Genomic DNA, 27616 nt, shown 5'->3' with positions numbered 1-27616 from the left:
CTTTTGCAGAAAAGGAAGCAAGCTGCTTTCTGCTTGGAGTTGTCTTAGGTTTATATTGTCAAATATTTTGGTGCATGGAAAACCTGCAAGAGACTTCGGGAAAACCGTCAAATTTGGGCTTTTAAGTTGTATATAACATATGCCTCCATTCAGTGTTTTCAGTGGGATCTGTGATTGACTAGCAGAACTCGAAATTGCAGACCTACTTTCTCAGTGAAGACAAACTTATGAACCTTCTGTTTTGCTTTTCTAGTTCTCTAATACATTGTCCTCCTGTAGTTCATGGCATTGAAAGCTGGATGTTTTCCAGGGGTAGTACAGAAGACATTGTGAAATCACATGGTGCTAGAGCTGGAAGAGATCCCAAGAGGCCATCTAGTCCAGCTTTCTCTGCTGTAAGGCAGGATCAGCTGTTTGCGTTGTTTTGGCACATCTCTAACGGACTGCAGTAGTATTTATGGAAAGCTGTTGACAACTAATCAGGAACAGTTACTTTGTTTTGTATATCTGCCCACTCTTGTTATGTCCACCTCTTCCAGTCCATCTAAGAAAATTTGACAATCAGACTTAAAATAAAGGACAGAGCTGGCAACATCACTTAGAAGTTTTTGCGTTTATGTAAGTAGTACTTACAGCCCTCTGCTTTCACGCACCCCTTTCAGGCCTGGTGACTGACTTCATCTCTTAGTAATATTTTTCTTTCTGATCTCTAGCTTCTCAACTCTGAATATAATACTTCTTTCTATAATACTTTTCTGTAATGCTTCTCAAACTTTTGGAAACTGCAGCATTTCTTAACTCCTTAATACTACAATGCAGTTGTCATTTGGTTTAGAACAGGCTCAAAACTGAAGATACAGAACCAAAGCAGAAGTCAGAAGTACTGGGGGAAAGTGCTGACTTGGGCAAGAATGGAAGAGTGAGGATCTGTTACTGTCAAATTTTTGCTTCTTTGAGGCAAGTGAAAGATTTAGTCATAAAATAGATGATGACTCTTGCAGAGAGGTATGACAGTTTTTGTCTGAAGTCTGAGAGAATGAGATCACCGTTGGTCTGTGGAATCACGGTGATAAAGAGAAGTCTGAGGAGGCAGTGGTGCAGGAGATCAGCCTGTGTGTCTGCTGTTGAACTGGAAAACAACTGGAAAATAAAAGGGAAGAAAGATGGTGCTGTTGGTAGGATGCATTTTTTTCCTCTGTAACTACTTCCTACATCCTACTACTTCCTACACCCTGTATGCTTTTACAAATGCTTATCATAGATCTACAATGAAGTTGGTTCTAAAAGCTAATGCCATTAATCAGCAAAATGGTGGTTTAAACTGCTATGAAGTTGCATGGTTATGAGTTATTGCTTGGTACTTCTTGGAAAGTCAGAAATGAAGCCATCAAATACTCGATAGGTCCCACCTTGACTTTCTCTGTATTTTTTTCTGTAGCAACTTTATGAGAAAAGTAACGAGTGTTGATTTTTCTCATTTTACCACAAGCACCTTGGAATTGCAAACTATTCAAGTAGAATGATTGTTATTGATTTTTCCTTGCTTTATCTCTAGGTTTTATTGCATCCTTAGAATTGTGTAGACATTGAAAAGTATTAAAGAGCTCCTCCAGTCTTTTGAGACTACAGAAAAGTGGTGTTTTTGAAGCAGGAGATGCTTACTCAGTGCTCGTTTTAGACCATTTATGGTTCCTAGTACAATATGTGGTGGGTCTCTTGAATCACTTAGAATTTTTTTTTTATTTGTTGGCTATGTGTAGTTTCTAGTGGATGCTTGTTATAGAGCTGGTTGTTGCCATAAGATGTACAGAGTTCTAATAAGAGTTATACAATACTTCCATGTTTATACTGGATTGAGGAGTTCACCTGGTGATCTCAAGAATCAGAAATTGTTTCCCTTGAATTCGTTATCAACAGATGCAGTATGCCGAGTCTTTTTTTTTCCCTTTTCCACTTGAGTGCCAGGAGTCAGCAACACTGTCATGTGCATGGCAGCACGTCATCAAAGCCAGATGATGTTGTCAGGAGGTGAAAGACATCCACCTGCATATCCCTTACTGGTTACTGTAAAAGATCTGTTTACGGAGCCACAGTCCCTTACAGTATCAGTGCGCCATGTCTTCATCAGAGTCTCAGAACACCCAGCCTCTTGGTGTCATGCTAATAAAATGCCCAGCATTTGCTACATAAGGAGCCCAAGGTCATACTTCTTGCCCTTGCTCCAGTAGACGGTGGTTACATTTTCCCTTTCCATGAGTTTTAGTAGTACTTAAACTTTGGTTGGCATTATTGTAGCTCCAATATGGGACAGTTATGGTTACCTAGCATGGAAAATATTTATGTCCAGACATTGATGTAAAACCCCCATTGTAAGTACCGATGGTTCACCTAGGGTGCAGTGTCTGGCTCTGGAGGTGTCATAGTGCAAAACTGTTTGAGAATGCTTTTCTGAGCCCTGAGGCAGTTTTTTCATCCTTAACTTAAAAGGTCAGCTATATAAAGTTGAGTTTTAAAAGAACAGCTATATAGACTGCCAGTGGAAATTTTCCTTCCCCTCTTTCAAATAGGAGTGGGTGCCAGTAGCAGAAGAGGCATGCAAGCAGTCTCTCTCTAGGTAGCTTTCTTATTAGACTCTCGAGTGAGTCTAATAAAGAATTTAGCAGAGCTGTGCTTATTTTGCTGAACTGACCTGGGAGGCTTGCCGCCTCTGCATGTAGCTCACTCTTTCCCAGAAACATGACTGAGGACTGAAGGCAATGTACAGCTGTTGCTTATATTGAATGTTTGTAAATGCATTGGGAGTGCTGGAAACCACCTTCTCAGGAGCTTTATCAGTAAATGCCTACCTGCAGCAGCTGCAGGATTTGAGTAGTAACCAAAGCAGCAATTGATTGCTTTCAGGGTGACAAGTTATTTCTTCTGTTCCGATTCAAGTGGCAAGAAAATTCAGCATGAACTTTACAGCTAGAAGCTGCTGCTTGCTGCTTTCAGCATACAAATGAAGTTTCTTCTTGGTATGTGATGTCCGTACAGCCGGTCAAATCATAGGCATACGAGGCAGTGCTGAACTTTACAGTATGGAACAGGCTAGGGATTTGACCTGGGGGGTCCATGGGTTGGCCATGTCCTTTTTCACGGACATAACAGCTTCTGAACTTGTACGGTGTACAGTCTACTTGATTTTATCTTGCCATTGTAAGCTTGTCAAAATATTCACTCTTGACAGTCTTCATTAAAAGTGTTAAAGGGGCCATGTTCAACAGGACCAATGCAGAACAACTGATGGCCCAAGCTAAACCATTTTGGAACATCTGCACAGAGGCAGAGACCCCTGTGATCCACTATGCTGTGGAAAAGCAACAGGGCATCGTATATTTGAATACCTTCAGAAGCTTGTCCTTTCTCTCCTCCATAAAGGGAATGAGCAGAGAACCCATGCAACTCTGGGTCTTGCATCTTGATCTGTTTCCAAGCATCTACAAGTGACAGCAAATACACAGTTGTGTAGAAGGATAAACGTTGTCTTCAGAGGATAAACGTTGAGTGAGAAATGAGGAAATGTTAGTGTGAAAGTTCTTTAAGATCACAGTCACACTCCCAGAGATGCCTGGGAGGAGATGATCAAAAATGGAGAGCCTAGAGACAAGCACAGCCAACTAGCCAAAAAAAAAAAAAGTTTTATTTTGCTTTTATGTTTTTGTAGTGGCTGATTTTCTTTGTCTTAATAGGGGGCTAAGAATATAAATATTAGCTTGTCATTATAAGTTCTGAGCAGTTCCAGTTTTCCCTCTGTGTACATTGTTTATTTGTGAATGTTTTATGAAAGGTTAGGGAGTGAACAAGAAAGTCAGTGCCTCGTTGGTCTGCTGCCAAAGACCTCATGGGCACTTCTTAGCATCTGAATTGTCTTGAGTCAAGCCTTAAGACAGTAAATTCTTTTCAATTACTGCTCAATGTTATTCCCACATTTCTTAAATTAATTTCTGAGAACAAATTCTCTAAGGAAGTATGCTTGCTTTAACAGCAGAAGGGGAACAAAGGTTTTAAAACTTGCAAGGATTTCATTTCTTCAAAGCTGTGCAGCCTTGCAGGCTGTGTGGGATAGAGCCCCGTTCCTCTCTTCATGCTGGCCCTAGCAGATGGTGTCAGTGGGGCCAGGATGGCTCCTGTTGAGCAGTGCTGTTCCACCCAGACACTGCTGACAGCTGGGAAAGGAGGAAAGGTGCTCTGGAGATGGCTTTCCAACAAAATTCCCAAACGGACCCATTTCTTCCTCTGTTTTTAAAGGCTCCATGGTCTTCAAGCATGAAAGCTAAGGGCCATTGTTAGGCTCATTTCTCACCAGCATATTGTGAATGATCAGAATAATGCTATTATTACTTCATTACTTTTTTTTTTTTTTTTTATTATTGTAGTGATTTGGCAAGTATTTTTGTTTTGGCTTTTGATTCTGAAGTACTTTTCCAAGTACTCATTTTTCTTTTATCTCATGGAGTTTTAGATCTTAAAAATACACAGAAAAGCATATCTGTTGAAAGCGTAAGCTATCCAATCCATGTAACTTGTACTTAGTATTACTTTCATCTACTTTCTTCATCTACATACAGTCTTCTCTTTCATAAATTGAATGGGAGAGCCTCACTTTGATGTATTCCAGTGGTGCTTTGCTCATCCCTTGCAGAGTTGGGGAGCACTAAGGTGAGAGCCTGCTTACTTGCTTCTTGTGCCTTCAACATGGATGGCAATCAGGCCACTGAGCTTTAGCTTAACCCCCACCCTTCACTGAGCTCAATCCTGAAAAATAAACAATGCTCAGGGAAAAGAGGTTTGGCAGAAAAACCAAGCTAGCATTATGGATGTTATGGCTATAAAAACATAGGGCTCAGTTTGCAAGAAATGGAGTGTTCTGGCCCCAGTCCCATAAAGCACTTAAGCAGAGGCTTAGTTTTAAAGCAAGGAGCAGAAGGGCCGATGCCTAGGAGGGCTGACCCCGTTCTCTGTGGCACTTCTGGGCTGGGGAAAGGACTCATCTTGCAGGTGACTCGAACCAGCCGGGGCTTGCTCTCCAGTGTCACTGCCTGAGCAGCAGCACCGGGGTTGCTGGGCACAGCAGGTCCCTGTGGCTGCCCAGGGGTGTGCTGCTGAAGCCTGGTGCCTTGCACCCGTGGGCTGCTGCCTGGGAGAGAACAGCAGTGTCTCCCGAGGAAGGGGAGGGAGGTATGGAAGGAAGGAAAAGGTGTGGGAATGCTCCCGTACACCAGACAAGATGCTTCCTTCACTCAGTAGGTTCTCAGCTGTCCTGTGAAGGCTTTCGTGCCCCCCTGTCCTTTTTTTTTTTTTTTTTTTCTTGAGCTAGGCACATACATGTAAGCACTGTGCTCGTGAGCTGTGCTGTCTGGCAGGAACAGACACGTCGTATCAAAGGGGCTCCTCTTGGAGAGGAGGGAGTGAGTTGGGGCTGATCTGTCACTCAGCTGTCAGGCATCCCGGCATTTTTGTGATGAATTAGGCTCTGTTGATGCTTTGTGGCTTGGCTAACAAAAAGTCTGTTTTTTTCTTTACCAGATTCCCTAACACTACTCCAGTATATGATCTTACCAAGTTTTCTTTTCTTAAATAGACTGAAAATGCAACACAGAGCACTGTAGGGAGAAACAAAGAATGTGCACATTTTAAGATTAATTTTATATCAAGTTCTATTTTTTTGTTTGTTGTTGGTGAAGCTGCATTCTTGATGTATCAGCAATGTCTACTTAATATGATGATCTAATTTGACATGCTTAATTCTTTGTTTTCCTTCAGAGACCACAGGTATTCTGCATTTCAGGCTACTTGCATGTGTGCTTTATGGTTTTATATGTATGTATAACGTTGAGTGAACAAACCTTGATCTTTTTGTGGTGTAAGTTATGGATACTTTTCCCCAAGAAACATTTCTTTTTCATAAAGTGAAATGAATATTGTAGGCATCAATCTTTCTTTGATCTCCTTAGTGTGTTTTCATAAATCACTAGTGTTGATGGTTACTACGTTCGTTTTTTTCCTTCCTAAAACTGATTTACTGTCTTAGTCATACTATTCTGTTGCTATTTATAAGTAATAGAAATCAGCCGTCTGGTCTGTAATTTTGGACTCTGTAATTTTATGTTTCAGTATCATAGATGACATTCCCTTTATTTTTACATTGCTGTATGTCTAGCATTCACAAAGTAGAGGTGACAAAGTAAAGCCACATTTTTGAATGGCTTTCTATAAAATGATTTTTTTCTATTTCAAACCAACTTGGAAATGAATTATCTAAAAGACACCAGTGCTTCGAAAGAGCAAAAGTAGATTTTCTTGGAAGTGTCTAATGATGAAAAAAGTTGCAAAGAAAATATCTGGAACAAAAGGTTAGTTCTGATTCGATAGACATGGCTGGCATTGCAAGCAGACTTACCTCCCACACCGCATAGCAATGAGAGGAGAGCTTGGTGAGAAAGTTCAAACTGCAGAAGATTATCCTTTCACAAATAAACTCTTTTAACAGGCCCTTGGTGAAAATAGTAAGATTATACCTCTGAAGAGAACTACCTCTGTGAAGAAGTTTTTATGTCACTTAAAACTTGTGGAAACCTTCAAATCTTCTTTGAGTAAAAATATCTTATTTAAAAGGATGAAAAGTTACGCGTTTTCTGTCAAGATTGGGTCTACCGTTTTTAAATTACTTAGGGAACTAATACTCTTTGGAGAAAAAGAACATTGAGATTTGCAGAGCAAAATATAATTTTGTTCCTTTTTATTACCACATTTTGTGAGTGTCTGGAAGTTTCTTTAGCTTCCGAGTCATAATATCTAACTCATTTTTATGTACCCATTTCATTTACTTGGGAGTGTGCAGTTTGCATTCCTATGATAAAAAACATTTTGCAGTGGCGCAGTTCACATTCAAAACCTTACACAGGAAATATCCAAATACAAATTGTGAAAATAACTTGTTTGATATTCCAAAGTAAATATAGAAGCTTTCTAAACATATAGAATATACTCCTATGAAGAATATACGTGATAAGCCAGGATGTAAAAAAAATTTGTTTAAATACATGTTTTTTTGAATTGTATCTTTTGGATATATTTCAAACATAGGTCTTCTGTACAGCAGTGATAATGGCACATCAAAAGTGTAGGTATGGTATTGGAGTAGTAAATTGGAAATTCACGTAATGTTATTTATAATTATTTAAACTCAAATTAGGTTGCAGTTCTGTTACAGATAATGAATTAAGAGCAAAGCCTGGATAACTCTGATGGTGGGGTCTGTGGGGAACATGTTTTCTGGGATATTTTGATAATGTGACAAAAAATGAAATATTTGTGTATATTTCTGTAACTGATGAATTTGATGTTTGTGACTTTTCTGAATTCCTTCTTACAAAATAGATCCTGTGCCCATATAGTTGAAGAGGTGGTTTATCTATTTTGAATAAGAACACAAATTCCTCTTGCCTTTAAAAAGCAAAATCAATGATGTTAATATCCTACATTTTTTCATCTTTATTTGCCAAGAGAAGCAAAAAGTGTTCTTAAGGAACTGTGTTAAAATGGTTGCAATTGTGTTTTTTCACATTTTCTTACTGAAACTGGCTTACTCACTGCCTATATAAAATTTGCAATCTCAGAAACTTCCAAGGTCAGATTCCTGACAACCTTGACACTAATTAGGATTTGTTTAGTAAATACATCCTGATAATGAAATGGAAGTAAATGTCTATCTGTGATGAAAACTGTTGCAAAACTTGGGAAAGCTATTCAACTGAGTTTAATATAATGTGGTTGCAAAGAGAAGAAAATACTTAGCCAATTATCTGTGTGTCTTCGTTGGGAGTGAGCTCTAATATTTGCTGTGTTATGGTGATGCTGTATATAGTTATTGTAATATATTGTATATAGTTATTGTAATACTTAGCAATGGAATAGATGGCTGGCAGGAGTAGAGAGAATGTCAACCGTTCTTACATCCTCAGCCTCTCAAAAGGCTCTATTTATAGGCCTCTATTTGTATTTGGAAAGTACTTGCTTTGCCCCTGGTTTTCCTTTTTATCCCAATTGTTTTTGAATGGTCAGTGCTGAAGCAACAAAAAAGGAAAATATTAGTATTGAATTGGACTGCCAAGGAAGAGCAGGCATAATCTTGATTGATACAGCCTGAATTGCATGCTTGCTTACTTAGTGCTAGTGAAGACCTTAATTTTGTGGCTTTTGTATTGAAAACTGATTCCTCTTGTTTTCCTGGCCCCCATAAATTGGACTACATTTGATAGGTTAATTTTAAACAAAGCTTTTTGTCCTGTGTTGTTTCAAAGTGAAGCTTGGAACATTCCTGGGAAATGTTTCAGAAACAATACAAGTTTCTCTTCTTTGCATATGGAATAAGTAATAGTAGCAAGTCCTGAAGCCTGCTGCTGCTCTTGTTGAAAACTTGCTTCTTGCAGGGATTGGTACGAAAGGAATCAAGGGCTGAAGAGAATATCTTCCTTTCTCACAAGACAAAAAAATATGGACTGCTACAGGGGTATGAGTAGAAACACCATTTGTGAATACTGGTGATAGATTGCTGTTGTAAATATGGGGCTATGCTTTCTAAGAGTATTCTGACTCTATTTCCAAGTCAAAAATTTCCTTACAGACAGTAGTGCAAGCACAACCTATTCTTCAAAATTAACCCGTTAATCCTACTCATCTTTCAAATGAGTCTAACTAAAATTCAAATCTGGAAGTGCATTCTGCTGAAGAATAACAAGGATACTGGGAGAGTGTCTTTCAAACCAAAACAACAGTAAAAAGTGCAATGCTATATCCTGTAACAACAAAACACACAGCAAGCACATGCTTTCAGGAGGTTGAGACCGCTGAGTACTTGATGTTGGGCAAAAATCTTTGGTCTCTGAGGATTGAGGAAGGAGGTAGAGACGTGCTGCCAGAGGTACTCCCATGTCATTGGAATGGCATCCTTCAAGGGGGATTTGTGGTCTGAAGTGATTACGGTATGATTTCACACAGGTCTTCGATGTTGTCCTGTTTGCCAGTATTTAAGGCAAAATGCTTCATCTTTGCAGCAAATGAGTATTTAATCCTAGAGGAGTAGGATTGGCAGACGGACTTCTGTATGTGATGTAGCCCATCCCCTGCCTAAGGAAAAAATAATTATATTTAAGCCCTTTCTGTCAAATGTTTTTAAAATTGTTCTTAAAGACATCTAAGATGGAAATTTTGTAATGTCCCCAGACATTCTTTTGAAATCTTTCCGTTATTACCTTAAGAAAGCATCTCTCAATATCTAACTTAAATTTCCCTTGCAAGTTGTTATTACTCATTCTATCTTGTGCATGTATGTTTTTTTCTCTTGATATAGAGAATAGATTATTTCTGCATGCAGCATGATTTTATGTACTTGAAGATTGTGAGTCTGTCTTCTCCATGCCTACTGGTACCAGTTTCTTCAGCCTTTCTTTATTGGCTAAATTCCTTAGATTTCTGATTATTTATTTTTTTTTACTGCTTTCCTTTATACTCAGTATATGAAGTGTGTGTGTGTGTGTGTGTATGTGTATATATAGTATAAAGTACGTACTTCAGCTGCCCAGTTGTTTCCTCAAATAGCATCAAGCATCATAGGTGCAGAACTGGGCCCTGTGGCAGGCATTGTGAGGCCAGTAGGACCCTTCAGGTGTCAGCGAGGTGTCATGAAGGAAGGAAGGAGCAAAATGAATACTTTGTGGGTCAGGAAAGAGTAAAACTGAAACTCTGGCCTTTTATCAATCCCACTCATCCGCTTGTAGGCAATTTACGAGAAGAAACTGAGATTTTGAGGAAGCAGACAGCTGTTGGAGCTGGAGCATTCGCTCCTAAGTGCTATGAATTGAGTAAAGCTCTGTTCCTGTGTTATGTTCCACATCTGTCAGGGACATCTTTATGCAGAACTTGGTTATGTGAAATGCTGCAGGTTTAGTCTTTGTGGAAAACACTGAAAGTGTATCTTTGTTCTAGGATGGATTATCAGTAGTCCAGCATATGCGTGATTCTGTTCTTCTGTTTTTCCAGAATACATAAGACAATTCCATGGATTATTTTTTTCTTGTCCACATTTCACTACATTTCAGGTCTATGGGTAGCTTTTAAAAATTACCTCCTGGTGTTTATGGAGTTAGATGTTGTCTTATTTTGGCTATGGTTATGTGCCCTTTTTTGTAGGCTAATGGCAACATCCTTCTTCACACTAAAAAGTTTTCTGAGATGTGCAGATGCTACAATGATTAAAACAAAGTGAAAAACAATTTCATGGGAATTAAATTTTTTATCAGCACTGAAGGAACAAACAAAACCTAGTTAGGTGTGTGTGATGATAAAGCAGCTGTTGGTTTAATTCATAAGAACATGAGTTTTGGAAATACTTTTTTTCAGCTGCCTTTTAAATGGGGTTGGCTGAATCCAGAGCTAGTTCAGAGTGGCATAGGCTGCTACAGTGTCTGTTACTCTGGTACCTAACAGCCAAGTGACTTCTGACAGGACTCTTCTGATTTGCTTTGGCTGAGGATGAAACAGATTATTTTTTTTAACTTGTATTTTTGCAGTTACATGTGTGCTGGTGTATTTCTGCTAATGTCAGCTAACCTTTAGGTCTTAAAACTAACTGAGTATGTGACAGGCAACAATTTTCTTCCATGTACCGTGAAACGAATTGCTTACATTTCTGCTGTCATCCCACCAACAACTGCAAAGGGAACTGTAACTATTCATAAACATGATTTACAGTTGTTTTTTTTTTGGTACCTACAAAAATATCACAAGAATGAAAACCTCTTTCAATTCAAAATACTGCAGAATATGTTCTATTTTGTATTCTCCTTGATTTTCCACCGAATCTTCTAGTATTGAGAATAGGAGGTCAGATTCCCAAATAAATTGTATTGAAAAGTTTATTCAATTAGGGCATTTCCACTGTGACATGGATATCTTGTATTTGGTAATTTAATCAGAAGTGGAAGTGTATTGCATACAGCTTGTTAAGTTTGCCCTCTGGCCTGCCGTGACGGGATAGCCTTTTTTGTATGTATCAGCAAATGGAGTCATTTCTGCTCAGTCTTTCCTCTTGTTTCTCAAGCAGTCTAATTTTATTTATTTATTTAGGTAATGGGATGAGAGTTTGTCATATTGGAAAATTCCAGTTAGGAATACATCTTATTTTCCTCTTAAAATTAACTCTTGGGAAAAATAATTAACTATGCTTCTTTTTTCCTTGATTGGGTGTTAAGAGTAGCCAGCAGAGCAGTGGGAAGAACATCATGAATCTAAACAACTGTATCTCTTAGGCTCAATGCACACAGAATTACAGCTACCACAGTGAATAAATTTATTTGGTGGTATAATCCTTCACTGTGATGGAAATTGCAGTGGTCCTGAGTTGTTAAGCAAACATCTATGAAATTAGATTGGCTTAACGGGATGCCAAGAGTAGCTACTGTACTTTGCTTCATACTGGAGTTAAATATACAGAATGCTAGTGATCGTTTAAAATCTAAAAGAAAATAGCCAAAAGCAGCATATGTTCAGATGAAGAATTTGGTCATGCATGTTTTCCAGCAGCTGTTTTTATTTTAGGTTTAATTTAAAATACGTTCAGCTTAATTCTGTGTTCAGAATCATCAAAGCCCACCAAAAATCCTCAGATTTTGTTTCACAGAGATCATTATCACTTCTGAGCAATTGTATGTTTATTACTTTCATATTTTGCATTTCTGGGGTTTCGTGTACTACCCAAGGGCATGGTCGAACTCAGTAACAGGACTCGGCATGCTTTTCATTTACCCTGTTTCATTATCACAGGCATACTATATTAAGACCTGTTTTAGAAACAAGCCAGTTTTACTTTTTAACCTCTCCTGTGTTTTATTATGTTGCTGGGATTCTAATTTGTAACAAAACCAAAAAAAAAAGTTACAAAATGAAGGGATTTTGGTGCCAGTCTCCACTCACTCTCTGGTCTTTCTATGAGGTTTTTCCATAATGAAATAGTACGTGTGGGTGCTTCAGGTGACTGATCAAAGCAGCAGAAAGAGCACGCTGGAGATGGTCGATAAGTCCTTTCTGACTTAGAGTACTTTTTCTTGGGAGATTGGTGTACCTGGCAGACCACACTGCCATTACCTTGTGCTTCACCTATCCCAGCAAAAGCTTGCGCCCCGCTGTGTTTCTCATCAAGTACTCTACGGTGTGCTGTAGTCCAGAGTAGCAATGCTCATATGAGTAATCTCACAAAGGTGAGCACCTTTGTTCCATTTCTTGGTTAAATTTGGGAGAACATACCCCAGAATTTGCAAGATCAAAATCTAGTGGGATGCTGCTTAGGTTGGTATTATAGTGAGCCTAGTTATATAAAGAAGTCAGAGGAATAAAGCTGAGCTGTGGGCACCAAGAGTGAAATGACGTCTGTCTGCCAGTCTGCGTTACCTCTGCAGTAGATCATCTGGTTGTCTATGCTGCTGAAGATGCTGCGAATAAAAGGAAGGCAAGTTGGGGCTCCCTCAAAGCTGTCAGTTCACAGGGAAAATACTTAACAGCATTGAACTGCTGCTAGAGCTGCGTGAGCTGAGCGCTGCCATCAAAGGGTGCGTGTGAGGGACCTGGGCTGTCGGGACCTTCTGGCAAAGGGAGTGTTGTTGAAATGTGGCTGCTGCTCAAAAAGGGTCTCCGAGTTACAGCATCCAGGTAGGAGGGGCAGGTCCTTTCACAGCACAACGCCTGCAGTACCTCTTCAGTGCCAGGGTCCAGCACTGCAGGTGGGGGTGGATGTGGGAAGCGGCAGAGCCGTGCTGCATGCGTGCAAGAGGTGGGTGCTGTGTTGTGGCAGCCGAGCAGGTGCAGTGCTCACAGCACGAGACCTGGCAGGTCTGCCCTTACCAGACCTGAGCCTGGTGCCATCTGACTGAGACCGGAGAATAGAGATCAGACAGCTAACAGTAAATTGCTTTTTTTCTTTTCCTATGTTTTACATTATTGTAGGCATGCTTTGTGAGGGCAGTGTCTCTTGGCACCCACACTGAAAGCACCAGTGGTTTAATTTTGCTTCGATTTGAGCCTGTGCTGCTTTCTTGTGGCTGGAGAAAAAGGGAAATGGAACTGTTCTCTAGTTCACAGAAGAAAATAAAGAAATGTGTGTTATTCATGGAAAAACTCATGGTACATGTTTTGAAAAGCAGATGAACATAGACTGTATAGCTCAAACCAACTGCTTCTAGTTTCTATTTACGGTTAAGTAAAACAATTAGTGAGCGAAACAAGTTTGTGTATTCAGGGCAGTTTAATTACAGCCTTAAACAATAAATTGGTTTGCATTGAGGATTGCCAACTCCTGTTGCTATGCTGGGCTGCTGGGTGGTCTTGGACTTTGACTGGGTGCATCATGCCTGGACTGTCCACATGTTTGGGTCTGCAGAGGCAGGATGTTTGTGAGACCATGCTCCTGTGAAGTTTGTAGCCCAATTTCTCCAACTCCCGAGAGTTTTAGGTAGGCAAGGCAAGTATGTAATCATGCAGGCTCTTTGCCAGAGCTTTTGAATGGGGAATGTGATTGAATTGTCAGAGAACTGAATTGCCTGTCAGGAGGTGGTCAATTCCAAGCCTGCTCTACACATTTTCCTCAGATTTGTTAATCTCCCTGCCCTAGCATCCCTGTCTGAAAAACAGGGATAAAAATAGTTACTGCCTACTGTGAGGTAAATGCTGTATGATGGGAAAGTTGCAGTGTTGGTAAATACTACTCATGACTAGCTGGAAGTGAGAAGACTACTTCCCAGAAGCATAGCCATCTCACCAACAACATAGCTGACCTGTGAATGCTATACTGTACTTTCGGTTTGAAAATCAGTAGGAAAATTCTGACTGGGAACCTGCTAAGTACTTTTTGGTAGTGTGTTTTGGTTTGTTTGTCTTTTTAATTGCTCTTCATTCAGTGAGTCATCTGAACTTTTTTTTTTATCTATTGAAATTCAAATTTCATTTTTGTTTATTTGGAAGTGCTTATAATACATATTGAATGATAGCAGTATCACTTCTCTTGCCTCTAGCTTGCTGGTATTTGAGCATTATAGAGTGGCTTAAACCCTCTGTGTCCTATATGGAAGGGAAGCCCTGTGCACCTTTTGGAGGTAGGAAGCAAAAGCATCAAATGTTGATCGTGTGCTTTTGAATTTAACAGGTATGAGATAAATCTTCAGGAAAATACTCAAGCACTGGAGAAAGCCTAAAGCGTTCTGTGTACACTCATGTACATGTTATTTTCTCATGCTTTGTCTGCTGGTTGGTTTGGGTCTTGTGAGATGTCTTACACTGTGATTAAGGATCTACACATCCAACAGGGGCATCCAATTTTAAATGCCCTATTTTTGTGTACTTTTGGGGAGAAGGGTGTTGGTTACCCTTGGGTGACTCGCCATGGGAGTCACAAAGGAAGTCAGAAAGTGAATTTGTGGAAGCACAGAATGGTTGAGGTTTGAAGGGTTGATGGGAGGTCAGCTGGTCCAACCTCCCTGCTCAACAAGGTCACTAAGAGCCCAGAACTGGACATAGTGCTCCAGGTGTGGCTTTACCAGTGCTGAATAGAGGAGAAGGATCACCTTCCCTGGGCTGCCTTCGCTGCTAATGGCAGATTGCTGGCTCAGAATGTTCTGTTATCCAGTCATGTGCTTTCTCTGTACACTGAGTGGGGCTTGAAAGCACTGCACACATTCACTGTGCTGCTTTTAAAGTGAAGTGATGTGGTGCATAGTGTGCTGCTTTACTGCATGGTTGATAAAGCATGATTGATTCTTGAAAGCATTGCTAACACTGATTGAGCACGTTGTTGGAGCTGGTAGCTCATATCCAGTCATTTACCACAAAAAGGTGATTAGTTTTTGTTAAGTGGATGCAGTCATAGTTACTGAAGTGTTGGTATAACTCTTGCTGTTGACTATGCACGATGTCTCTGCTTGAATTTGGCAGTCCTTAAATGAGTAAGACTTAACATTGCAAAAGGACTTGTTTGGGATTATGGTGTTAGGTGTTTTTAAAATCAAAATCAAAATTAAGTTTTTACTACCCTCCAGCTTGACAACATCCTGTCTGATTTCCTTCATATTTCCTAGGACTGTCTGAGGTTTCAAACAAAGTCTGAGAAATTTCAAACCAAAAGAAAGGCTATTTTTTTTGGTGGTCTTGCACATCACCGTCAGAAGTGGGCCAGACGAGTGCATGAATGGATCTCAGAAGTTTGTGTGCCATAAGTGGGGAAATGGCTTCTAAACTAAGAAATTTGAGTCAAGACTCCTTAGCTAGGTATGGTGGTTAAAAATAGATACTTGAGTTGTCATTATTTGTGGTGTCATTTTTTAAACAAAAAATGAGTCAGCGATGAAGCAAGAATAATGGGGAGTTGTGGTCATAGATCTGTTACGAGCATCTTTATCCTTGTTTTCAGCTCTGTTTTCCCACTGTTCCAGTTTCCCTAACACCAAACGGCCATAATGGTACCTTTCTAGCATCATGAGAATATTCAAAATGAGTTCTACACAGCAGAATAAGACAAGGCAGTTTAAGACAATGCTTTCTTGAATCTTGTTTTTTCTTTAATCATCAATTGGCCCTTGACTCTTAGGTTGAAAACAGGTTACATATACCAGTAAATGAATTTTGCTTAATGTCTTACTAGAAAGATCTCGTTGAAATTTATAGATAAAATATTAGAGGTCTGATCTGCAGTTCAGACTTGAACTTGGAGATTTAGAATCCTTTACCTGGTTTCAACAGCAGAAATGTTCAAGCAATAAATGACATTAATGGTTTTATAGTCCTAAAAAGATCCGCATTAATCAATCACTGTAGTAAATCCTCAAAGCATCCTTCCTTTCACCAGGTATACAACATTGCAGTCTGCCTGCCATACGTGTTTAGAAACCCACAGCCTGCTCTTGCGATTGAGGTCTGTCCCAATATGTGCAATGAATCAAGACACCAGGAGAAGTTAGGGGTTTGCACCCTGTGTGGGGTACCAGAACTCTCTGATGGCCTGGCAGTAACATCTGCCTGAGGTTCTGAAGCAAAGGGAGAACCTGGCTATTTTGGTACACATTGTAAGCAGCACACTGCTTCTGAATTAGGAGTGATTTCTTTAGGATGCAGGAGAGAAGACTTAGAATTTTATTATACTGTACTTGTGTCTGTGAAAAATGTCTTTTAAATATTTTAAATGAGTGCTACTGCCCTGATAATTATGCTGTTTGCTATTGTTACAGGTTTTGAATAATTACTAGTCTTCAGTGTCATCTAAAACCACTTGATTTGTGTTCAGGAAAAAAAACAAACACATGAGAAAGCATTGATTTTGACAACAACTGTCAGCAGATGATAATGGAAATGATTTATAATCTCATTCAAGAAAAATTGAATGCATGTGTTCACCACTCTTTTCTAATTATTATATTGCTGTTATTTACAAAATAGAAGGTCATTCGGACCTCTGTGGAGGTCTTGACATTGTTATTGACATATTTAGTTAGTGATTGAAAAAACCTACTGAATTATTTATGCTACTATGATGATGTGAAAGTATCATGGTCTTCTGATCTCCTACATAATTTTGATTAATTTTCCAAATTTCTTTTGGAAGAGAAAGTTGAGGCATTTTGCCTATTGAACTAAATGCTCATGGTGATGGTGAACAGAAGCAAAAATGTCTTAGAAGGATTTATATGTTTTGCCAAAAGTTGATGAACCTTGGTTTTGTTGCACTTAATTACAATTTTAGGCAAATGTTTTCTATGTAGGTATAACAATGCTCCAAATAAATAACACATATTTGACCCTTCTCATATAAGGTCTGTGTCACGTTTGTAGCATTAACCCATTGTAATAGAGATGCTTTTTCCTGTAAATATATCCCTGAGCATACTCAGATGTCTGCTTACAGTAATGGAAACAGTTTTTCTCAAGAAGATGTGGAGTAAATGCTGTGACTTGTTAGGGGATGTTTCCTCCATTTATTTTCCTGAAGCTTGGTTCTTAAGATACATCTAATTTCTAGTCCTTCTCTGACTGCAGAGAAAGGGAGAGTTTGGCCAGGAGCTGTCAAGCCTGTGACCCCAAGGTACCTTGTTTCCAACGTGGACGTTCTGCCTGGCCCTTTACCGTCCTGGGGCTTGTCCCCAGCTCAGGTAATCCAGCCTTCAAGTCCCCTGAAAGGGAGGAGGGAGGCACAGAGAGCACAAAGGATTTGAGAAGCATTTCAAATACTTTGAGAGCCTGTAAAACAAGAATAGTTATATACTTTATTTACATAGTTATATAATTAATGTAGTATTTTACAGACACCAAATCAGTGTTAAGTCGTGGAGTAGGCAAACATTAATTTTGTTCTGTCTTAGTGTTCACTGCCTTCTTTTGGTTATAGTGCATAATACCAACCACGTGAAAACTACTGCGAAAATTCTGTTTGCATTATCTGAAGACTGGCGACAAAACACTTCAGTTTAAAGCTGTCTTTAGGAGGAATATGTCGACAGGCCTGCTGGAATGAATATTTCAGTAGTTTTAGCTAGTGCCTAAATACTTCACTGTTGATGCCCACCTCTGAAAGAATGTTAAACTTGAAAATGAAGCTGAATTGCATGCTCATAGAATTTATTGTGCGACCAAGATACCCCTGGCTCAGGTCTGGCTCAGGTTTGTGGTGATTAATTAGAAATTTTTATTTGTTTGTATATAAAGAATGAGTGTTTGCAGTCTACTTGGCCAGTTCTTCAAAATCATTCCTGCATTTTTGTAGTAGTTATAATTGTAATAATGATGAAATAGTTCCCATTGCAAACAGTGACTTTGGAAGTAGGCCCAGTTTTGGCCAAACCCTTTCTGTAAGGAGTAGCTTACACTTCATTTTATCACAGGGGCATCTTGAGAATCCTGCTGCTGGACAGCTGATGATCAGACTGGCTGCTGTTGGTGCAAAGGGTTCTGTCAAGGAGTAACGTACAGCTAAATGCTGTTAAAGTTAATTTGTTGTTAAAATGTCTTTTTTTTTGTAGCTCCTTGCTATCTTACAATCTCTTACAGAGCGAATGAAAGTGCCACATGTTTTTTTCAGACTAAAGATAGCTAGGGAGGTACCTGTGTCTGAGAGAGGATCTTTTCCAGACCAGGGACCTACCCAAATCAAAGATAGGATCCCTCTGCCTGTCAGTCCCTGCTGTCAGAGGTAACCAGCCTTCATCCCAGCCAGTGACGGAGTGATCTCTGACCGGGCTGGCTCAAAATGAGCCTTGTGTGCTCAGCCCGAGCCTGGCATTGACACTTCCGTGGCTGCTTTGGCTGCAGTGGGCTAAGGAGAACCGCCTCTGGGCTTTTTTATATGTACCCTGGTTTCTGTAAAACATACGATCTTCCTGTGCTTGACTACTGAACCTTTGAAGAACAAACCTCGAAAGGTTGTTGGTGGTTGTGTTGTGAGCTTGCAGTGGTAGAGAAATTCCAGCAGTATTTTGGTAATTGCTTTCGCTTCACAATGGGAATAAATAATAAACACATAACATGCAATACCATTTTGATACACTGTAATTAATTTGAAAAGTGATAAGAGAAATTTGAATTGAAAATCTTTTAATTGATTTTCTTCATATGCTAACTTTAAGGTTACCTAATCTTTCTGAGAGCTTTTCAAATGACTCACTTGGATTGATTCCCAATGGAATTTTCCTTCCACACTAGATTATTGTAATTAATTTAACAAATTGAGCTTAGCCTTTCCAGGCTGTCAATATCTATGGACAGATGTCCCAATAGCGGCTGACTGTCAGGAGTGATTAGAGCTGAACCTTGGGGTTGTTACGGGGGAGAAGGGGCGTGCTCGTTACTGCTCAGGTACTGTTCATATATTATTCATATATTTATTGTTCATATGTCTAACCATTGGTTATTAAGGGTGTTGTAGAATAAGGCACCAAATTCTCACTGCTCTTAATTTGAGTTTTTAATGTGGGAGAAGGCCTTGTAGAATGTGATTCATTCAAGAAGCTGCTGGAAGACTTGACCATCGCATGCACCCTGTTGATGCCTGAAAAGTTGCCTCTTACGCTGCAGACAGCGCCTACAAAAGACACCAATGTCTATTCACATAAACCCAAAGCCTCCTAATACAGTGCTTGCTTTTCTCTTTTCAAGAACCAATTTCAGGGCTGTTTGCAGAATACTCCAGAACAGGGTTTTAAAGTAATGCTTTTTATAAGGACATCCAGGAGTGCTGCTTGGCCTTGTAAAGCATCAGATTGTACTCTTTTTAGAAATGTGCAAGAGGAGGTTGATTACAGCTGTGTAAGTTGTGGGTGCTTGAAACCTGCCCCTTTTTGACTTTGAGAAGCTTGTGAGAGTTGACATCCTATGCAATACTTAAGATCCCTATGACTACCCTACTTCTTCCCAGGCATCCCACTTGTTTGTATGTATACTTGAAAAACGACTTTGCACTTCTGAGCTTGGAATGGGGTCTGCGTACCTGCTTACTAGTCCAGCTCCCTACATGGTTGAACCTACCATGCCATTAGGTCCTCTGAGATCTTTCTTGGCTTCTGTTCCTTAGAGAGGAGGAAATAACTGTGCTTTTCTGTAATGGAGATGTTACAATTTGTGAATGTCTGTAATGATACATGCTTTTCAGTGGAGAGACTTAGGAAGCACTTGAGTTACAGCTTTGTGATTCGCACCTGCCCATTCTGTACTAGCATGACAGTTTCGTTCCTGTTCTGGGTAAGCATTGCCTCAGCAATGCTTATTGTTGTATGGCTGAAGTATAACTCATTTCTGGTCTTCTTTAATCTTCCCTTGACCTTGAAATGACTGCCTGAAGTTTATAGCCCACTTTTTAGACAGGGAATTTATTAGAACTTTCTGGATTTACTGATTTCATCTCCTAGCTTTCTGAGGTTCTAAATAACCCTTACACTCTGTTTATCCCTTTTATATGGGACATACAGTTCCTAGAGAAAAACTGTGAGGATCTTAAACGATATTGTCAAACAACTCTGCAAGCTGGCATCCAAATGTTCTTACAGTTATCTTTTCCAAACCTTGCTGAGACAGGAAGCAGCAGTATCAGTGTTAGCAGTAGTGACAGACTTCTGCAGTTAGTGAGAAGCAAGAAAGTATTCTCAGATTGGTAGCTGAAGTGTCTTATCCCTCTGTCATTTTAGAGGAGGCTGAATTTCCTTGGGTTTGGGTGCAGAACAGTAGCACACCAAAGCATGCAAGGTCATTGAAATGGTTGGGTTTAAATGAGGGAACTCAAATCAGATTTCAGTGTCAATTAATCCATATCAGAAATAAATTTCCATTACTTCTGCATTCTTGCTACAACATTGCTACTTTCCTGTTGATTTTTCTTTTTTTCTTTTTTCTTTTTTTTTTCTCGGATTGTTTGAACAGGATGGTGAGATGTGCGTAAGTGTAACAGGAGCCCAGATGTTTCATGAAGGTACAGGATGATCTATATCTCAGTATCTTTGTAGTCATCCATCATTTTTCAGGATTTGTTTCTTGTAGTTTCCTAATGTGAGCTTTTCTTCTTACAGCACTTTGTTGCGTATGTTTCTGGCTCATTTGTATCTTGATTGCAAAATTGAACCTAGAAATACTGCTGTAATTCAAGTCATGATTAAAACCAAGTATTTTTTCCGCAGGCAGCAGAACATGCAGAGCCTTGTATTGTCTGGATTTAAGTTTCATGTGTTGGTTCTTTGATGTCTGATTAAGTGTCAACTTCAACAGAAACATTTCCTGCTTCTGAAAAATCTGTAATACTTCTTGGTAGAATCTAGTATCTAATAACAGTTCTCTATCTATCTGCCAATTTTCACAAGACTTGTAGGAAATGGATTTACATTAATCTGTCCAGTAGATAAAAGTTATGAGACACGAGAATATTCACTTGCTAAGTGAAATACAATTCACTCGGGTTAGCAATTGAACTAATTAATCCCATAGTTTGTTTATGTGTGGCTGAACTTTGCTACTAGCAAAATGTGGTGTTTGTAATCTGTAACGTATTACAAAGAGAATATTTAAAAGAAGCCAAAATCAAAAGTTAGTTGCTATCTCTTCTCCTTGTGATATATTTCTTCCCAGCTATTTCCTCTCTTCACTGAGTATAAGATTTTTTTTCAATGAACTGCAGACAGTGGTGATGAGCAAATTGTGCGAGGTTTGCCCCTGGCTTACATTTTATCAAACGTGATCCCACTCATCTTGTGAGCATTGGAAATGAACGTTTCGCAGTAATGTGAGAGCGATATGTGTCAGCCCCTCTGAAGGAGAGAGTACTGTATTTGCATCATGAATTTTGGTCATTGGCTTGGTCAGCAGAAAATAACAAGGTTTTTGTTGGTGTCTTCTGGCATTTTGGTGACCTAGTGATAAGGGTGTGTCTGACTCAAGCAAAATGAGTTCTAGCAGCAGGCATGTAAGTCTGAGAATTGAAGCCTCATTGCCCCATAACTCATCATTTCTTACTTCCCTCACTTCAGACTTGGCAGCTGGAAGCAGCAAACCCCACTTGTAATCAGAAGCGCAGTGGTGGGGTGGTGTGCGGTCCCGCTGCCGGCGGGGTGTGGTGTGGCAGAGTGCTCAGCCAGGCTCTGGGTTTTTGCAGAGCAGGACTGGGTTACAGCTTGGGGAAAAAAGTCTGCTGGAAAATGTATCAGCATTTCAGTATTAACTCCAAGCTCGATCACTGGAAAATCTTGTAATTTAAAATACTAAGCTTCCCATTACAAAATCAAAGAAAATTACTCTCTGAACTGGTGAAAAGGTCTCTTGCTTCAGGGAGATAAGATGCTCTCAGTATCTAGAAGGGCATGACATTTTTCCCTTGTTTGATTGTATTAGGTATATTAAATATGACCTCAATGTTTAAGGTTGCTCAAGCTGCAAGAGTTCAAAAGATTTCAAATGAGATTTTTTTCAATTTATTTTGTTAAACCTTTGCAATAATTGTAAATAGTCATCCTTTTAAAGAACAAATATTAAGAGGTCAAATAATCCATATATACATATATATGAGTCTGTATTCCATTACAAAGAAGAGTTCACAGGAGAAGAAATGTAGCTAGTGCTTGTTGGAAAGATACGTAAGTAGAATCATTGGTGTGTAAGTTTAAAAAAAAAAAAACAAAACAAAGCTTCAAGCCTAATGAAAGTGAATATAATTGTGGAACATCAAGTATTCAGATGATGATGTACGAGGAATACTAGTTTTCAGCTGTAGGCGTTCACTGTTAGAGGCTAGACATGATTAAATATCATCCAAGAGAACAAGACAAATGACCTTAGTAGTGTGATTTTCTTTCAGTAATATAAGATTGTCAGGCTTATTTTCAAGTTTAAAAATCACAGAAGTAAATTAACTTAGTCATTCTTTATGTTGATTCTTGAGTATTCTGAGATAACTAAAAGTTGAATTTAGGAAAAGAGCAGTGGGTTTTCTGTTTCTAGTCTTTTTTGTTGTTAAATTTTTTTCATGGGTGTCTCTAGTTCTGTACAACTGATGTTTGGTAGTTCTCTTATCTTTCCTAATATTAGGTATTTTTTGTTTCTGTGTCAAATTCTAATGTTCGCCAGTGTCAGTAGAGGAGTCTCAGCTTTTATTAAAAACAAAACAACAATGACTAAAGACTTTGCACTTAGTTGGAGGTAACATGGAAGTAGTAAGTAATGCGTACAAGGAAATATATTTTAGAAAATCCAGTCCCAGTTTCTAGTTGCAGTGTTTTTCCTTTTGGTGGTGACATTGGATTCATGAGCTCTGAGGGAAACTGATGGTGTAGACATCAGGATGAGAGAACATCCCTCCATGTTCTTACAGTTCTGGCAGGTGGGTTGTAGCAGTAGAACCCCTGTATTCCAGTCCCAGAAAACACCATATTGTATCTTAAATGACATTCCTTATGCTTTTTGGCATACACCACCACATTAACTTATTTTTCATAAATACCTTAGCTGGAAGTTTAAGATGATTTTCTGTACAGGAGGGTGCTCTCTACTATCAACTTTGTGACTGCCAAAGTTTACCTAGTAAAATTTAGCCTTTTATCATATTTTACTTTGCAGAAAACTGTATGTTTCAATGAGATGTTAAAGTCAGACCACATAAAGAAAAATACAATTAGATTTCTCTTCAACTCATCCAAAATCTGAGTTCTAGCAACTGGAAGTAACTCAAGAGCCACAGGAGGGTTTGATCTTTGCATGCAGACACCTGCTGTTCTTACCTTCATGGGTGCAAGTTTTCAAACCATCTGTACAAACCAGAGTAGCAGAGGTGGGATGAAATCCCCTGTCCTTGCAGAAGCAGAGGGGAAGAATGAAGATCTGGTGATTACGGTAACACGAAGAGCTTCCTGCTGGGACAGGTGGGAAGAGAAGCTACAGAAGGGCTTTCAGCATCTCTGCTGGAACTGAACAGGCCCCTGTGGCAATGGTGGAAGAAGCCTGATGAGCTGGGCTTGGGCTGAGCTGCTGATGGAGGCCAGGGCATCCACCTGCACACAAAGCCAAGTAGTTTAATCTGGGGAGCATTTCCAGTGATTCTTGGCATACTGTTCAGAAGAGAGGCATTGAAAAGCCTGCAAGCCGCCCCCCCCCCCAAAATAAATAAATAAATAAATAAATAAATAATGTGACCTTGTGACCTTCTGTTCTTCTGTTTCATCAGATGGTCAGATGGTTCATTCACATTCTTTTTAATGGAGTAGGACTGGTAAAAATTTTCCACTGAGAAATACTTCTTGCTCAAGTGTTGTGGTTTTGTTAGATTTGCAGGAAGATGGAAGTATTGGTTTAAAAAGAAAACCCAAAAGTTAAGGTTTGGCAAGTTAAACAGTCATTTTATTTCTGTGGTCTCAAAAATACAAATCAAAACAAAGAGAGGATTATCATTTGGCTGCTTAAACTATTGATTCATAATAAAAATGATGACTCTAAATCTCTCTGAAATTCTCAGAGAAAAGCCAAAAAAAACCCCTTGAATTCTTCATCACCCATGTGTATGAGAACAACCTTGCTTTTGCAAACTGCTCTCTCAGTTGGTTAAAGCTGTCTTAATCCACAGTGACGTGATTTGAGATGTACGTAATGTGAAGATCTGAACATTAGTTACATGATGTAATCCAAGATGGATCTTGCAGAAATATGTGTTGGCAATTTGGTGCTGGCAATGTAGCCCAGCTGACCCCTCTCTCCAGCTCCAGAGGGTTTGAAAGAACATATTTGTTGTATATTTTCATTTGCGGAGTGTTTTCATTAATTCTTTCAGAAGTTTAAAAAGAATGGAAATAAAATATTTTATTTCACGAAGTTGTGTTTTAAAGCAATGTGGTGGTGTTCCCTGGTGAGACCAGAACAAGATACACAGTGCTCGGTGCTGAGTGAGGGGACTGGTTCCTATTCTGACCATGGACGGCATGTCAGTGTTAATCCAATATCTGGCATTTAGTTGCTAGATTTGGATCCCTCACAGCATATTATATTAGACCGAGCTGTAACATATACACCCAAGACTGATGTTAGATGTCACGCTCGTACAAATTCCCACTTGTCATATTTGATTTGTCTGTTTTGTCAGAGGAAAATATCTTCTAGATTTACATCACAGTAGATTTCCAGGAGGAGATGGGAGAGAGAAAATTGTCCTGTACTGCCACAGACACACCCATATGCAACATAGTGGTGCAAAGGGGCAGAGAAAAAATTATTTGAAGACTTTGGTGTTCTGGAATATTCAGCAGATAGTCAGCCAGGACTTGATAAGGATTTTATAGTTGTGGTGAAGTAGAGAGACGAGCAATAATTTGTCTTCTCTGGGTTATAAAGGAAAACTGGAGAAGGGATACCAAATTCAGCACTGCGTGGGATGATGGATTCTGTGTGATTAAGGTTTCTAGTGGTGCCATACCGGCAGTAGGATTTTCTTTGTCTTCTTTTTGTGTTTGCTTGAGGATTTAAGTGTAGGTGAAAATGTTATGTATGACTTATTTGTGGATTAGCAGGGAAGAGCTTTGTCTTACTATTGTCACTTAAAGCTGTTAGAGCAAATAAATGTGGCAGGATGCAGGAGCACTGCCAGATCCACAGTGCACAAAGGATAAATGCAAGCTTGCTTGCTCCTGCTCATGTGTGAAATCCCCTGGGAGGCTCCAGGAAGGGGACAGCAAGGGCAAACGGCTGAGCAGTGTTAGTGCTGAGAACCCAGGATCGAAGGCACTGATAGCTCCCAGGACTGAGTTCTCTTTTGATTCTGTTTCTGCAAGGGAAGTGCACTGACTTTATTGACAGTGATTTGTTCATGCTGAATTCTTCTGCTCGTTGCCTTGTTCTAAGGGAACATTGTCTAGTTAAAGGCTGGAAAGCTCCATTATTTTCTGATTATAAGCCTGTTCAGAATCCAAGTAGGACATAAGACTCTACACTCTGTATATGGGGCAGATGTTTCAGTAAAATTTGTTGACCTTCAAACTCCAGGTATGTTTCTAAATAAAAGTTGGTTTTGACAACACTTCTGTCAATCTCTTGTATAATTGATCTATACTGAAGTGTCACCATTTAAACCAGTTTTCAGGTGTACTATAATCTGGTATCTAGTGGCTGTTGGCTTTTCTTTGCACTGCGTCATAGTTTGGTCATTCTAATGCAGACGGCTAATTTCTAGGTCCTGGAAAGAAGAATAATTTCTTTCTCTCTCCCAGACACCTTCTCTTGCAGTAAACACCAGCCGCAAGGAGCAAGCTGACCTTTGGGCAATTGTAAATCAGTTTCTCCATTCAAACCCAGTTTTCCTTTCCCTTCCTTTCATACAGGTTGATAAAGTGTGTGGACAGCCCAAACAAGAAGGGAACCTGTCATCAGACCATATAGTGACAGTGAAGGAAGCGACTGAAACCCAGGCACTTGTGATGGCTCACGCTAGTCTGAACAATAAAAGAAGGTAACCCTAAGTCACAGTTGAATTCAAATGAATTCTGCCTCACAGTTAGTGTTGCTGGTTCCTTGTACCAGAGTGTTTCAGCCAGAGATGCAGTTCTGTCATCTTGTCTGTGTGCATTCCAGCTGTTGCTGTCACTGATCGTTACACTGGTATTGCATTGCAGGTCTCTCCAAGAAAAGCTTTTTACAGGCCAGACTTGATGTCATTACTCAGCACCCAGGTGTTCATTATTTCCAGAAGTTTTCAATAAAAATGATGAAAGCTTTTCTGTAGTAAGGTCTGAGTAAATTCTACAGTTGAGTCTGAATTACTTAAAATACAACTGCTCCGAAGGAGTTGGGCTTATCTGGGGCAGAGATGAGAACGAGAAAGGGGTGAAAAGGCAAGATTGATTGCCATGACACAAAGTCCCTGATTTCACAGGGTTGGGGAGGAAGTAGCAGGTTCTCCCTTCTCACTGATGTAGGCAATAAGATCCCTTGTGTGGCTCCTGGATTGGCTTTCTGTAAATTTTAAGTGGGGAGGAAAGGATGTCTTTGCAATGGTGCTGTTGATACATGAGTAGATGTCAGAGCTAACTGACTATAAAATCACAATGACATATTTTTGGCTAACATGCTGTTCTCAGTAACACCAGTGTAAATCTGGAACAACTTCAGTAAAGTGAGTGAAATCATGCTGGGCATACACATCTAGCTAAGAACAGTGTCTGGTCTTCCCAGGGAGCCTCTGTGTGTCCCTGTATGTTGATAACTGACATTAAAATTTACATAGTTTGGGTTCAGGTGTCCAAGTTGTGAAGATGAGGTTTTTATCCATTGCTATTTTGTCGTCTGAACTTACATGAACAAAGAACTGTTTTAATTAAGTGACAGCAAGAAGTTAATTTTTTTTGAGTGATAGCAGTATTTTTATCCTTTTGTAATTAAAACGTAACTTTTTGTGCTAGTGCTTGGAACTTACAATTTTTAACCATGCAAATTGAATATCAAAGTACAGAGCATTAAGAAAATCAATAAATTCAGCAGTAATAGTCCAAAGAATAATTACAGTGCAATTAACAAAATATGTTTTTAAAAATACAGGGTTCTTGGCCTGTCTTCTGTATAATACACGGACTTTGCTGGGACTTACATCCTGGCAACCGAAAAGGCAAAATTAGCAGTCTGTTAGGGAGATAGGAATTGGTGTCTTCAGTGGCATGACAGCAGTTCTTTCTCACCTGGAGATCTGCTCCCTTCCCAACCATCTAGAATTATTGAGATGTTAGCCTTTTAAAATGTGAGACCTGTAGATGGAAAAGAAAATATATTAAACCTAATTTGTTATAAGTAGACTTTCTCAAAATTGTACACTAAAAATTAAATTATCCAAAACATCTAAACTAAACTAAGGCCACCCTTTCAGAATTAGGATAAAGTGTTGCTAAAATATAGTATTGATAAGTATTGTGGAGAGCCCATGCACCAAAAGTTAATGATGGAGCCATAATTAGTAGGAAGTGAAGAATGTTTTCCGTAACTTGCTATAAAACACGTCACAAAGCTTGTACTTTGCTTCTGTGATTGTGAAGCAGTAAACAGA

General features: G+C 39.4%; 1 protein-coding gene across 1 annotated transcript in view; it reads left to right on the top strand.

Moving 5' to 3' along the window:
* The window catches only part of LOC116492325 (glypican-5-like), a 369081-nt gene that overhangs the window by 99750 nt on the left and 241715 nt on the right, over positions 1–27616 (top strand). Inside the window, exon 4 of the mRNA XM_032192922.1 lies at positions 25905–26032. Within this exon, the coding sequence (XP_032048813.1) occupies positions 25905–26032 (128 nt within the window). The remainder of the gene's footprint in view (positions 1–25904; positions 26033–27616) is intronic.

Source organism: Aythya fuligula, chromosome 9, assembly GCF_009819795.1.
Source record: "Aythya fuligula isolate bAytFul2 chromosome 9, bAytFul2.pri, whole genome shotgun sequence".
NCBI classification, from domain to species: Eukaryota; Metazoa; Chordata; class Aves; order Anseriformes; family Anatidae; genus Aythya; species Aythya fuligula.
This window is presented reverse-complemented; position numbering and strand designations above follow the sequence as displayed.